The 15,172-nt window shown below is 35.5% G+C and overlaps 1 protein-coding gene across 1 annotated transcript in view; it reads right to left on the bottom strand.

The window, feature by feature from the left end:
- LOC129260875 (cytoplasmic dynein 2 heavy chain 1) overlaps nucleotides 1-15,172 on the bottom strand; it is a 76,818-nt gene that overhangs the window by 29,733 nt on the left and 31,913 nt on the right. Inside the window, exons 36-54 of the mRNA XM_064114544.1 lie at nucleotides 14,949-15,036; nucleotides 14,276-14,483; nucleotides 13,557-13,842; nucleotides 13,193-13,291; nucleotides 12,648-12,808; nucleotides 11,485-11,731; nucleotides 10,776-10,927; nucleotides 9,584-9,728; nucleotides 8,430-8,700; nucleotides 7,771-7,905; nucleotides 6,949-7,181; nucleotides 6,218-6,440; nucleotides 5,654-5,796; nucleotides 4,931-5,173; nucleotides 2,156-2,293; nucleotides 1,520-1,639; nucleotides 982-1,136; nucleotides 520-643; nucleotides 23-144 (exon numbers count right to left, since the gene is read on the bottom strand). Coding sequence (XP_063970614.1) covers nucleotides 23-144; nucleotides 520-643; nucleotides 982-1,136; nucleotides 1,520-1,639; nucleotides 2,156-2,293; nucleotides 4,931-5,173; nucleotides 5,654-5,796; nucleotides 6,218-6,440; nucleotides 6,949-7,181; nucleotides 7,771-7,905; nucleotides 8,430-8,700; nucleotides 9,584-9,728; nucleotides 10,776-10,927; nucleotides 11,485-11,731; nucleotides 12,648-12,808; nucleotides 13,193-13,291; nucleotides 13,557-13,842; nucleotides 14,276-14,483; nucleotides 14,949-15,036 — 3,293 coding nt within the window. The remainder of the gene's footprint in view (nucleotides 1-22; nucleotides 145-519; nucleotides 644-981; nucleotides 1,137-1,519; nucleotides 1,640-2,155; nucleotides 2,294-4,930; nucleotides 5,174-5,653; nucleotides 5,797-6,217; nucleotides 6,441-6,948; nucleotides 7,182-7,770; nucleotides 7,906-8,429; nucleotides 8,701-9,583; nucleotides 9,729-10,775; nucleotides 10,928-11,484; nucleotides 11,732-12,647; nucleotides 12,809-13,192; nucleotides 13,292-13,556; nucleotides 13,843-14,275; nucleotides 14,484-14,948; nucleotides 15,037-15,172) is intronic.

Genomic DNA, 15,172 nt, shown 5'->3' with positions numbered 1-15,172 from the left:
CGAACTAAACGCTTTGACTTACCTTTTGAGTTGATTCTGTTCCGTCTCTAAAGGCTCAATCTTCTCTAGGGCATAGGAATATTTGACATTAGCTCTCACCCAGGCTGCAAGAGGAGCTGCTGCTACACTAGCACGTTTGGCATTCTGTTGAGAGTTCATATCAATAAGAGAATTCATGTACCGATATTCATGTACTCAACCCAAATATGAATAGTTAAGAAAACTCTGATGAAAAAGTTTTATCTATAACTCAAAGAAGAAAAGACAAAATTTTACATACCGTTAGGAAAACAGAAACAGGCATAAAAAAATATCTTCATCATTATCATCTCCCACCAAAACCCACAATGGAATGTTAATCAAATGAAACACTTAATAACACCAGCGTTCAATTTCAACATGAATAAAATTAAAAAGTTGACTCTCTTATCTGTAAACCGATCAGCAATTCAAACTGAAATTAATTTCAACATTTCACTGAATGGGATATCGATTATTGACACCTAAATGCATTACTACCTGAGGCTCAAATGAAGATGCATGTTTCCTGAGCAGTTGTTCAGTGCCTTCCCTCAAATCCTTGTTGATCTTCCTTGCATCAAACGTTGAGATCTCCTCCTTTACTCCTCTTTTTGCTAAGAAACTAGTCACAGGAAAAATCAAGACACAGAAAAGAAAGTGAATTCTTTTATTTCTTTTCAATTTGATCTAATGCCATATGGTGTGATCACTTTCAATCTAAACCACATTATTTGGTCTTGCAACTTTAGAAAGTCGTCATCATGTCTAATTTCCACTTAATCTGTTTTGTCCAAAACACACTTGATCTAGTACCAATAACTGATAAAATATAAGTGGTCACTAAACAAATAAAGAAAAACTAAATATGCATACTCTATTCAGTCTTACGACAAAATAATATTGAGCCCATATGTGGATGTTAAACAAGCTAATTAGTAGTAATATATCTTATTTCCTCACCTTTTCATGCTGACCCATGAGGTATCAAAGATTCCCATAAGACGAAGGACGCCCTCTAGGATATCCCTAATAACATCAGGAGGAGCACGCATGGCACGGATCTCACTCAGACTCTCTGACTTGATGCTTCCTACTGCAGACTTGGCTGCTTGAACCTACGAGACAAAAATCAATGAATCAAATAAGGAATCAATGTCTAATGGTTTTAACTTCAAGATTAACTTTGGTTTATAAGCTAATTTTTAAGAGTAAAAATATTTAATCAAATGGGGCATATTGCTGAAAAAGCATTTACATGCAACTAAAAAAACAAAAAACAAAACAAAATCTCAGCTGCAAGCTTCTAATGAAAACCACTCTTGACAAAGAGCAAAGTTTACGTGCTCGAAACGTCAAGATCACCAGTTCTTCTGAGAACTATTACCCAAGAGTCCTTTTCAGGACTACCTTGCATGGTGTAAACAATCATACAAATTTGTGTTACGATCAATGTCAAAACTTTGTGTTATAGAATCATTAGAAGTGATATGTTACATACCTGTGGTTCAATCTCAGCCAGTTCTTCATCAATCACTCTCTTTCGTTTCTCAAGTTTTACATTCTCTTCATCGGCTTGCTGTTTGAGGATCTCTATCTCACGACGCTGCTCACCAGCTTTCTGTAATCCACACAAAGTAATCCTTGGGTAATTTACACATCTCATCACAGAATATTAATTTCAAGGCTTATTTTTGCCCCATTGTAAGCTACTTGGCTGCAGCTGCATACTCACTAATCCCAAAAGTAAGAAAAGGGCAAGTACTTCAGGAAAGCACAATATAATTCCTGATTTCACATATATAAGCACAATCTATTTTCTTTTTCATTTACTAAAATAGGGGTCGAAGATAATTTTCCTAAAATTGGAAACGTTCCTGGAAAATGTATTTTCTACTCCTAGGATAACGCTGTCCAGTAATATTTCAAAAAGCAACTCTACATAACATGTAACCTCCAATGCTTAAACAAAATTATATAAGTGGATTAATCATGAAAAAATATAAATAGACTGTAAACAAAGTGAACAGTGTCCTATTCAATCAGGATGAGACCAAATTATTTAATGATGAATTCAATACCAGCAAACACAGGATTGAAAAGAAGCAATTTTCAAAAAATTAGACTTCTTTCTTACCTCCATACTGGTCTGGATTTTCTTGAGTGCTTCATCAGCTTCTTTCTGTTTCTCAGCCAAGAGGGCGCTCTGTTTAGCCGCTTTGCTGTTCAGCTCTGCTACCAGGGCTTTGGCTTCATTCAGTTTAGCAACACCAGCCTAAACAAATTATTATTATTATTATTTATTTGACCAAATCATGATACAAACATAAATAACCTTTATACATGGTAAAAAACAAACAATACAGAATGGAGGGGTGCTACATGCTGGTCAGGGGTGGTAGAAGCATAATAAATAGCTGTTGCAAGGAAGCATATCATCCCCACATATAGCACTGCATACAAATATCAAACTTACAAATTACAAAAATGCATATAAAACTGATTGATGTTTTAGATCTAACTGGAAAATGATTGAAAAGTAATATTGATACATCATCACTCTGTGTCACTCTTCTCAAATGTAGAATAGCGTTGATTAGTGATGACCCTATAATTAACCGTTATACTTGACCCAAACTACATTGTATGGTGGGCTAAGAGGTGCCCCTTATTCTTTGTGTGTTAATTCTGAATTGCAACAAGATACTGCCATGATGTTTCAGGATTTCTTTATGACACAGGGTGCTACATAACTTTTTTGAAGCACTTGCCCAGTCGGGCAAGTAAATTTTCAAATAATTGGAAAATACTTGCCCGAATATAGATTTCACTTGCCCGAAAAAATCCTTTATTGCTTCAAAACAAGTTATAGCCTTATAGTTTTACATTACCATTGACGGCTTTAAAAATACATTTTCAACATGACTACTGATGTACCTTGTAGTTGTATTTCTTATCTTGAACATCATGACAAAATAAATGGTAAATATGCTCTTTAATTAATTTCCTAATCTCATATATTTTCCATATATTTTGGAGGGGACTAGGACACACAATAAAAAAAGGGGAAATCACTGAAAATAACCAGAGAAAAAAATTGAAGAGAGGGGGAGAGAATGAAAGAAAGAAAAGTAAGAAGAAAGACATAAAGGACGAAGAAACAAAAGAAGGAAGAAAGAAAGAAAAAAGAAATAAAGAGAGAGATAGAGAATGGCTGCGGGGAAGAGAAAGATGGAAAGAAAGAAAGGAAGGAAGAAAGAAGGGAAAGGAGGATGGAAAGAAAAAAGAAAGAAAGAAAAAATAGGAAAAAAAATGAGAGGAAGAGAAAGGAAGGAAAGAAAGGAATGAATAAAAAGAAAACAAGAAAGAAAAAAGGTAAACAGAAAGGAAGGAAAAGGGAAAGAAAGGAAATTAGAGAAAGGAAAGAAGGAAGATAGGAAGAAAGAAATGGTATAAGGATAAATGGAAGGAAGGAAAAAAAAGAAAAAAGGAAAAGAAAGATACAACAAAAGACAGAAAGAAATGAAGGAAGGCAGAAAGAAAAAATAAGGAAGAAAAGAAAGGATGGATTGAAAAAAGAAAGATCAAAAGACGTACAAAAGACAGAAATAAAGAAAAACAGAAAGAAAGAAGGGAAGAAAGGAAGGAAGGAGAAAGAAAGAATGAAAGACAAAAATAAAGGAATTAGGAATGAAGGAAATAAATAAAGAAAGAAAAGAAAGACTAATTAAAAGGGATGAAGAAAGTAAGGAAGAAAAAAGACAGGAAGAAAAGGTAAAGAATGGATGGACGGAAGGATTAAAGAAAGAGGTAAACAAAGGTTGGATGGAAGGAAGAAAGAAAAAAAGATAGAAAGAAAAGAATGACAAAAAGAAAGCATACAGCTAGCTATAGTAACAGAAAAAATGAACAAAAGAAGGAAGGAAATTTAAAGAAATAAAGAGAGATTCAATGAAAGATAGGCAGAAAGAAAGAATATAGAGAGGAAGAAAGCTCAAACTATCCAGTCATAAATAAAGAAGAAAATTTATCAATTTCCTTGGCTAAAAAAAATAGTTACGAAAGAAACCACGTTTATCAACATACACACAAATGCATATGTGGGACTGTCAAACAATGTATTTCAAGTGTGTGCGATACAGACGATCATTCGAAACCCGATCTTTTTTAAGCATAACAGAAGTGAAAATTTCTCCTTTTACTGCTTACAAATGACAGAGCTACCCCAATTTTTAGGAAATATGGACATTACAAGAATTTTCATTGGTGAGAAATGTGAATTTTGACAGTTCTGTGGGAGATTTCTTCCAGAGCAAACTTCGTTCGTGCAGCACCTTACACCGTAGAAACTTTACTACGTGCATCGGCTGCGTGGACTAGGCGCTAGCTAGCTAGGTATGCTAGACTGCCATTGATTCTGTGTGTGTGTGTACGTCTCTGAGCTGTGTGTTTATTGCAGAAAATGGCGCAAATTTTGCAATTCGAATTATAAACTTTTTTGAAAGAAGAAATTAATGATATTGCTTTTTTTGTGTCTCTTTTTCTTTTCTATATTTTGATGGTGAAATATGGGGAATCTTTCTAAAATATAATTTCCATAGGAGAATTTTGCTTGCCCGATTCGGGCAAGCAGTTTTTGTCTTTGCTTCAAAACACTTGCCCGACTCTAACTTTTACTTGCCCCGGGCAATCGGGCAAGCGCTTATGTCGCACCCTGTGACATACATGCCGACTTTGGGGTACAGTTATAATTTTGAGATCTCACCTGTCACACGATTTTTCAAAACAGCCCATCCTGATTTTAGTAAAGGAATACACAAACCAAATCTTCAACCTCTCAGATACCCTCCATAACCTATATACATACCAACAAGATTTTTAACCCCAAATCATATGCATTAATTGTTTTTACCTGCAAATGCTTCTGCTTTTGTTCAACACCTTGTTTCTTACGACGGTATACATCAAGGTATGTATGAAGGAAGGTCATGTAACGCCGAGGAGTGGAGTGACGGACTGAAGACGACTTGTGGATCTCAAGGAAGTTGCGAAGGATCTCATCACCACCCGACACCTTGCGATGGCGCTTTCTATCTTCCTTGCTCCCTTCGTCTTTACCGTCACCTTTGTGATGACGGAGGAGGAGTCTTGGTATCTGACATAAGATATGAAATATCAAGTGGAGATTTTTATGCACTTCAAACATGGGATTATTCCAATGATGTAATGCAAGTTATATCATATTAATAGATAAATACCATAAAAACTCACCAATAAAAACTTATCTAAGGAAATTCAACATTAAAATAATCAATATCAATATCATCATTATCATCGATCAGCTCATCATAATATTCTTTCTCCTCCTCCACCTCATCTTACACCACCACCACTGTCGTTGTCACCACCACCACCACCACCACCACCACCACCACCACCACCACCATCACCATCACCATCACCATCACCATCATCATCATCATCATCATCCTCATGATCCTCATCCTCATCCTCATCATCATCATCATCTTTATCATCATCATCATCATCACCATCATCATCATCATCATCATCATCATCACAACCATCATCATAACTACCACCATCATCATCATCATCATCATCATCCCCTTACCTCTTTCATGCTCTCTTTGCTCCATCCCTCCATCCATTGAACAGAGCAAGACTTGTAGAAAGCTGGATTACTCTGACAATTCACAGCAAAGGATGCATTCTTACTATCCATTATCAATACAACATGAAGGTTGGTCAAAATACCTGTAGTAAAACATAAAGTAAATCAGTTAAATAAGATAAGAATGCTTTTCAAAACATTGAGAGGTTTTGTTCCTTGGGAGGGGGCTGACAATGGACCACAAAACAAAATAATTGATCTAAAACAATCGACTAGAAAAACACACCAACTTATCACAATTCATGCTGACCTCTCTTTTTGGTTTGACCAATACAAAGTACATCACTGAAAGTTGAATAGTCTGCACACAATACACATCCTAAGAGGCCATACCAATAAATGCAAATATCAGCATCATTTAATATTTCAACCATAATGCACAAAGTAATTTATTTACTATTAAAGGGCAATTCTATCAATGTTCTGTTTTCTAGTTCATGATGAAAAGCTGTAAATATATCTTTCAGCAGAAATTGACTGTGGCAATCAAATTCTCAAACTCACGTGAGGCATAGTAGCTGATGAGTGTCCCTCTGAAGCCTTCCTCCGAGGCTTGGTCCCTGATTGGGGCCAGGAGTGGTTCCAGTTCCTCTGGAGCATAGAGTCCTGGGATCTCTCCTGAGGACAGTAGACTGTTGATGAGTTCCAGGAACTGTGGTTGGATGAACTGGTGGTCTTCCAACAACAGGACTACCTGATTTCCTTCCACCCCTGCTTGCTGCATGGCCTGTAAACATAAAGGATGTATATAAGAATGCATTTGTCCCTTGGATAGGATGTTCATCATATGTCCTATTGGTATCCTGATATATTAACCCTTCCAAATTATGACACTCACAAAAAATCATGTGAACACGAGAGACGAGAAGAGGAACCAGGAAATTTCAGGAGCAGCGTTATTTTTCAAAGAAATCTTATAGGAACTGCTAAAGCACGGTTGTGGCTAAATTTATAAAGAATTTTTCAGAAAATATTGAACAAAAGCTCATAAGGGTACATAATTAGAACACACATTACATGGTAAATGATTTTAAAAAGGACTGCAGTCATTCTTTTATCAGAGTCTGCCTATAAATATAAAACTGACGGACGACTTATTCAGTAACAGATAAGACAGGGCAAATTTAAAATCTGTTATGTAACATCCTCATAAGACTTCTGAAAATCAATCCATTTTGTAATGAGATATATCTTTATCATCAATCCAAGTATTGTGCTCATTCAATGAAACAAACCGTTTTCAAGTCGTTCTTAAACTGCTTAATCCCGTATGCACGAGATAGATTTGGAGTGACTAGCTCGGTCCTGTGACAGTGTGCTACGAGGGATGCTGCTGTTCTTCGACCAACGCCACTGCGGCCAGCCAGCAGAAGTGACCCTCGGGGCTGGGTAAGTACACGGTCAACTCGAGCCACATGGTCAAGAACCTCATGGAAAATTTGGATATCAAGCTCACGATTCTCCCGTGCTGTGAAAAATAAATTGAGGAGAAAGAGATTGAAAGAAAATGGTGTTCAGATGGTTTTAAGGAAATAAATACATGAGTCAGGAGAAACTTATATCATTATCCAGCTGCAAAAGGCAGACTGAATAATAGAAACTATTTTTGAAATACAAAACATTTCACAGGGAATAAATTAATCTTGTATTACTTTAATTCTGAAGAATAAAAAATGTAATCAACAAAAATACCCATATCTCATTTCACCCATAATTGGCAAAATTGAATCAAGGAAATGTGTTTTCAAATTAGTTCCTCTTCTTTTACATGAAGGAAGGCATTAAATGTTTATTCTTCTTGACAAACCTAATGCTAGTAACCCAGATTTGAGGTTGTAATTTTTTTTTAATGGCAGTATTTATCACATTTAGTCTTTTTATTAGCTAACAATAAATATACAAAACTTAATTCTTGCAGTGCACTAAATTTTCATATTTCTATTAACAGATCACATTTCTTCTAGTTCATTACAAAATGTCTTTTAAAATTTAAACGCTGACAATTCATACTGAATCGTCATATGTCTATTCATGAAACAAAAGTAAAAGTTCCTTACCAAATGTCTTTTTAGCTTTCTTGATGACTTCTTTCAGGTCAGAAGCAGAGAGTCTTCCAAGGCTCTTACCAGCTGGTGGTAGAGCACCACCACTACTAGTCTCAGTCCTGGCACCCCAAGTTACATAATAGTGCCCTAGTAGATGATTGGGGGGGGGAGGGGGGAATAAACATGAAGTTCAGAATGACAAAACTACAATATAATGATCCTTAAACAGTATGAATACATACATAAATGTTATCTTGCATTGTACAATAAAACTAAAGCATGTGCTAATCAATTCCAGGTTAATTGAAGTGATCAGAAGGCCTAAAAGATCCCCTAGAATGAACTATCTCCTCCCCTCACATATTAAGGACTGATGCACAAATGAACAGGTTTCAAATCAGGCTCTTGCATGACAAGTTATAAATTTTGAATTAATATTCACCTATACCATATTCAATTTTGACTAAAATGATAACTACTTTGACAAATTTGAATAATGTATAAAGTAAATATGCTAATAATCACCAATCTCAAAGGGTCTCCTCTCTATAATGACCAAACTTCCTGTTTATAATTCTGTTTATTTTGACAATGGTTCCTCAGGAAAACTGGAGACCCTTATACACCACCTACCAACAACACATACAGGTCTAGCTCTAATGACATCTTACCATTAAGATTCTGCAGTATCTGTCCTGCATTCCAATCTGCTTGTAACGTTCCATTCAAGATATTATCAAAGCGATTCCTAGCCTCCTCTCCTACCAGACGATCGCAGAACAAACGACGTGCCTCGTAACTCAATACCTCGAGGACATGCTCGCTGGTGGACTCCGATGAACCTCCAAGGTCATAGCGGAGCAATCCCAGAACCCACTGGGTGAGGTCACGAGGGGTGAACAGATAGTGGCTGTGGTCATCAATGGTGAACTTAGAGCGAACCTGAAAGAGGAGAATGACGAATTAAATGACATTTCTGCTGAAGGGTACATATACAGCTACTGTTATCATTCTCTGTGCTTTTTTAGTGTCTTAGCTATAATGTGAGATTTATCTCTATAATTCTTATCATTTACTGTCCCTTCTTTACTTCTATATATTATATATCTAGGCATAAAACAAGCCTATCAACAGCATTTACCCTCTGAAGGGAGTTTGGCATCTTTCGTGTATTACTGTGATTATTGTTAACTTTCCTGAATCTATTAACAAAATACACTGTTGGCATCAAAGTGAAATCTTTACAGAAAAGGTTATCAGCAGAAGAAAAATCTGTTTAATTTAGAATGATTGCAAAAATAAGCTGCTGAAAACTGCTTATCTAATGAGTTTGAGAATTTGATTGCCACAGTCAATTTCTGCTGAAAGATATATTTACAGCTTTTCATCATGAACTAGAAAACAGAACATTGATAGAATTGCCCTTTAATAGTAAATAAATGGCATTACTTTGTGCATTATGGTTGAAATATTAAATGATGCTGATATTTGCATTTATTGGTATGGCCTCTTAGGATGTGTATTGTGTGCAGACTATTCAACTTTCAGTGATGTACTTTGTATTGGTCAAACCAAAAAGAGAGGTCAGCATGAATTGTGATAAGTTGGTGTGTTTTTCTAGTCGATTGTTTTAGATCAATTATTTTGTTTTGTGGTCCATTGTCAGCCCCCTCCCAAGGAACAAAACCTCTCAATGTAATTTAGAATGAATATACTGCAGTAATCATACAGTGTTCACTATATCCAGCTGAACAAATCCATACTAATCAACTGGTGTACATAAAGTAAGAATGGGGAAAAGGATGGAAAAACATAGCTAACCTACCTGTTCATAGATGCTAATCATGGATCCAGCAAGCATGCTGACTTTAGATGGTGATGACCATACTGGGTGGTTTCCTAGAGTACGGTGTAAGACTGGTCTCAAGTAAGCACTATAGATACCCTGTAACTGCTCTCTGTCTGCATACCTGTATGTTAAACATTTAGAGAAAGAAGTGATTGGTTATCAGTCTTGAGATTACCTAACAAGGAATCTACACCCCAAAAATAAATATATATCTAAAGAACGATACACATACAAAACTTCCAACAACTGGTTGAGTTTTTAAATACCTCGATGTTCATAGCACTTGTAAACAAAATGAGCAATGAATATTGCTGATACATTCAACTGTGTAAAACCATTTTAAAGGGGAAGTTCACCCTGAAGAAGTTTGTTGTAAAAATAGCAGAAAAAATAATAAAAAATATTGGTGAAGGTTGAGGAAAATCTATCAAAGATTAAGAAGGTTATAAGAATTTTAAGTTTTGGATCTGTGACATCATAAATAAGCAGCTGCCCCATACGTTATGTAATGTAAAATGCATAAATTTCAATTTTTTAATGGTTCATGATGACTTATTTTATTCTTCTTAGGAATGGGTGTGAAATTATTTGTCTATTGATGTACTGAAGGTAAAGTGATGACCATTTTCAATTTTCTGAGAAAATGACATTTCATTGATTTTTTTTACCATATGCTAGGTAGAAAAGCTGCTCGCATATGGCGTCACAAATCAAATGATTAAAATTCTAATAGCTTTTTTATTCTTTAATGGATTTTTTCAAACATTGGGCAATTCTTTTTATTATTTTTTTCTGCTATTTTTACAATAAACTTTTTATCAGGGTATACTTCCCCTTTAATTTGTCAATGGTATGGTATTTCAAATGATGCAATGGACAGTGTAAATAATGTTAGATATAAGGATGGTAAATGATGGTAAATTAAATTAACATTATGACAATGCATTATCATCATCATCATCACCACCATCACCATCATCATCTTCACCTTCATCATCATAATTATCATCATCATCATCATCATCAATATCATCATCCCCATCAACATCACCATCATCATCATTATCAAGATCATCATCATCATCACCATCCCTTTATTATAATAAACTTGCATAATATGATAATGATCCACAGAGACCTAGGACTAATCAAACTGCCTGTGACTTACCCAATAGAGCAGATCCGGACAATGGATGTGAATCTAGTAGAAAGAGTATGTCTTCCTACAGTGTGTGCTGCATTCATACTAGCTACAATCTGAACACCATCTAGACCAACCCATTCCAACTTATCATCATAGAAACCATGGTATGTCAATACCTGGAAATGTCAAAGAAATTACCAAACAAAAATTACAATGAAAATCAGTATCATTTCTACAATAGTAGCCACTTATCAAAATATGAATATTATGTTAACAGTACATTCCAAACAAAGTTACAATCATTATCAAACCTTTACTATGAAATCCTCTTTGATACTGTTTACATTATTTGGATAATAATCATATATAAAGAGTAGCCTCATACACACTCCTTCAATATTTGTCCACAACAAAAACAAAAATTATCAACAGAACATATATACAGTTTTTATTTTCAATTAATAAATTAATTAATGGTGTCTGTCCAAACATTAAAACATTTATCAAATCATCTACTAACACATCCAATCCTTAAAGTGTTTCCTGCAATTACTGTTTCTTAAACAGGTTTACAAATAAATCAAATTCTTTTTAAAATATATTCAGTTAACAATCTAAAGGAGATGATCTATAAGCAACAGATCTTTAACAAGAATAACAGACATCATTTTTAGGATCAATTGAAGGGACATCCATAAACACATCACTAATCATTATTCATCGAGACACAAACCTGTTGCAGGAAAGCCAGGAGCTGACAGGTCCCCCACTTGTCAGGCTTTGGTAGGTTAAGATCCTTGAGGTACAGGACCAGGTTCTCACAGTCCTTAGGTCTGTAGACCCGACCCGTGTTGGTACTCAATACCATACACATCTGCTGTAGCTTCTGAAGGAGATGAGTTGGTGAGGTCTGGGCATTGCAATGGATGGTGGCTATCTGGGTGGAACGCAACTGAGCAAAGCAGTGTCGAAGGACCATCCTGGAATAATGAAGGAACATGAGAAATACAGTATCTTACTACAGGGTTCCCAGCTTTTCAAGAAAACAAAATTCCCTGATTTTTCCTTGATGAGGTTTAAAAATTTTCTGATAATCATTCAAACCCATTCCCAGTTTCGCATGTTTTCGAAGTTGTTGCAATGAATTATATGTATTTTCAGTGCAAAAACAATAATGTAAAACTAATTAGTATCACCATAACCAGTCATTCAATGGATGTTGTTTTGATATGCAACAAAATATAACAGAGTCTGACTGACTACCGTGCTTTCGACTTTTGGGCTGATCAAAATTCTCTGATTTTTCCCTCATTTGAGGCATTTTCCCCTGATCTAAGGTAATTTTTCAATCAAATTCCCTGGTTTTTCCCTGACTGGAAAAAGTAAAATAATTTTCCCTGATGGGCTGGGAACCCTATACTATTGTTCATCTGATTAAATCTCCACAACAATATCATCGCAAATCAATTTGTGTGTCGACTAGGTCAAGGTTTATTTTGGCAGAACAGATTCCATAGTTGCCTTCTGGAGAGTGCTTTATCAACATTTTGTCTGACAATCTGTCAGATATTACAACTTTCCTTTGTTTTGATTGACTTACATCCGTCTGACAAGACTCTGGTAACTGTCAAACAAAACAGACAATGTGGGATAAAACATCCAACAAGTCCTGTCATCAGACGCTTCCCTGAACATATGTGGGGATAGAAAATTCTCAACTTGCACTGCATCTTCCTAGATCTTTCATTATAAGGTACCTTTAGAACTACAAACAATAAAATGAAAGCATGTAACCTTGCAAATTTATTTCATGACTAGTAGTGGTTAGTTTATCAGGATTACTTAGATCGATAAGTTTAAAATCAAGGCCAAGAACTAGTGTATTGTCTCTCTTACCCTTTTCCACATCCATCAGGACCGACCAGGATGAATGGTTGTCTGTTTTCAGCTTCCAGCCAAGGTTTGAAGAAGTCCAGACACCGCTGGACATCAGGTGTTCTGATGACTGGTAAGGAACTTGGGTTATTAAAGTCTGATGCAGAGAGCTCATCATTATCCTGAGTGTGAAAGAATAGAATGAAACATAGTGTTGGTCTTATGAGAACTTTATTAACACCATCTTTGCAAATTTATTTTCCTTAATATTAAATTCTATGCCATTAATTTAGATACTTTCCTTACTATTCATCAAGCAGAGATTATAGGTTTTAAAACAATATGATATTTTAATGGTATAAAAAGGCTCCCATTTGAACTTCATATTCATTATCTACTGGCTGAAGGCATTAAAAAGGTATATAAGCCAATTATAAAAATTGATAAAGGAAGAAAATTAACCCACTACACATCCAAATTTTGTACCTTTTTATACATAGTAAAATATTTTTTTTTAAATATAGAAATGTAGGGAGAAGTTTAGAGAGAGGGAGAGATTATCATACCTGCATGGAGTACGTGGCCAGACTTCCTGTCCTTTCATCAAAGTAGGTATCTAAGATTTTTCTAGAATCAGGAGGTTGTTCTCGGGTCCATTGGAATACCTACAAAGAAATATAAGTTTCATGATGAACCATTAACCTTTGACTCTGGTAAGTTGAAATTACATGTGCAGAAAATTGAATAAATAAATGACCACTCTGGACAATTCATCGTCCATTTTTAAAATGAGTTCTGTTAACTTGTTAACTGAATTATCGATTTATCCTGAATCAAAAGAAATTTCACCCTTCCTTCTTTCTTTCTTTCTCTTTGACTGAATTTGGATTTAAAAAAAATTTCATTGATACACCAGAAATAATTTCTCACCTCTTTAGCAAAGTTCATACGAGTAGCCTCCGGGAGGTTAGCACCAAGTCCCCTGATGAGCTTGATGGTGAAGTCTGAGGTACATTCCGCCCCTCTGAGATGGGAGAGTCCATTCATAACCACACCCACCAGACTGGTATCCACAACAAAATCACCTTGACGCATGACCCACTCCAGGGCCCGGTAAAAGTGGTCCCCAATCCAGGCCTCAAGGCGGTTCCTGGACTCCTCGGGCTGATGGCTAAGCCAGGATTGGACCAAGTCCTTGATTTCCGTGTCTTCATCACTGTATTTGAAAAAAAGAGGACCAGATTTGATAAGTTTTTCATTAACAACTAAAATTTGCTAGACAAATATCACTCGATTTTAAAGGGTTATGAATAATCGTTAGTCTTTAATTTGAGGAATTTTAATAAATCACCAGGTACGGCTCAGAAGAGCTTGAATATAAGAATAGCAACCAACTCTGTAAAGCAAACGGCCAACCATGATTGCAATTGCATACAAATGTTTTTTTTTTTTTTTTTTTTTTTTTGGGGGGGGGGGGGGTTAAGACTTTCCAGTCACTTGTGACTATTTAAGCCTAAAAAGCTAATAAGAGTTGTTCTATACTTACTTATGAGCTTATGCTACGTGATAATGGGAATTTCATAACTTAATCTTACAAATTATGTGTGGAAAAACAATATCTGAAATATGATAAAGAAAGTATATATTACCTCATGAAGATCATACCCATACGAGAGATAGTAGCAGGTGAAGCACAGCTCAGGTCATGGGTTTCAAACAGGAAGTTGACATTGGGTCCAAACTGGATCCTTTCTCCTGATGGCATGGTGAGCAATCGATTGTCATCAAGGACAGAGTTGAGAGACTCAATCCATTCAGGATCAATATCACCATCACAAATGATCCAGGAATGGATTTCTATACAAAAAGAGAAACAATGGTAAATTAATCATTACACTGGAAATTCGCATTTCAGAAGACACTGTTTGTACATGTATTATTGGTTAATGCAGTATCACTGTCACAGTCAAAATAAAAAAAAATTCCAAAGGTAATATTTTACAAATCACAGATAGTTCAGTATCAATCAAAATCCTGTTTGGAGGTAGATTGAATTTTAGAAAATATGCATTTGTATTGGCTATTTATTTTCAACATTTGAAATCAAAGAATGACTTATAAGTAGTTGAGTGATGAACAGCATAATTATGTTCATTTGAAATTATACAAACTGCTAAATCACATGATATAATCGCAAAATTTGGATTGAGAATCTACAATGTTCATGAAGAACCAGAAAGGGGGAGGGGCATAGATTACAAATATCTGACCTACATCTAGCAAGCAAGCAAATGATTCAATAGAAAGGTTTGAATATATTACCTTGCGGTTCCCTGACCACTTGTCTGGCACTGTAAGTCAAGACACCATCACTCCATTCACGAGTGTCCATATCAATGTGACCAAGCAACTGTAACATAATCATTAACAAACCATCAATCCTACTTCTGAAGTAAATAATATGCTAATGAAGGATATTTATTGGTTCATATGAACAAAACAAAGTGTGTGTGTGTTTTTAAACACTACTGCTCCCACGTTGTTGC

The sequence above is a fragment of the Lytechinus pictus genome, unplaced genomic scaffold (assembly GCF_037042905.1).
Source record: "Lytechinus pictus isolate F3 Inbred unplaced genomic scaffold, Lp3.0 scaffold_19, whole genome shotgun sequence".
In the NCBI taxonomy this organism is placed as follows: Eukaryota; Metazoa; Echinodermata; class Echinoidea; order Temnopleuroida; family Toxopneustidae; genus Lytechinus; species Lytechinus pictus.
The sequence above is the reverse complement of the archived record's forward strand: the minus strand, read 5'-3'. Positions and strand labels throughout refer to the sequence as shown.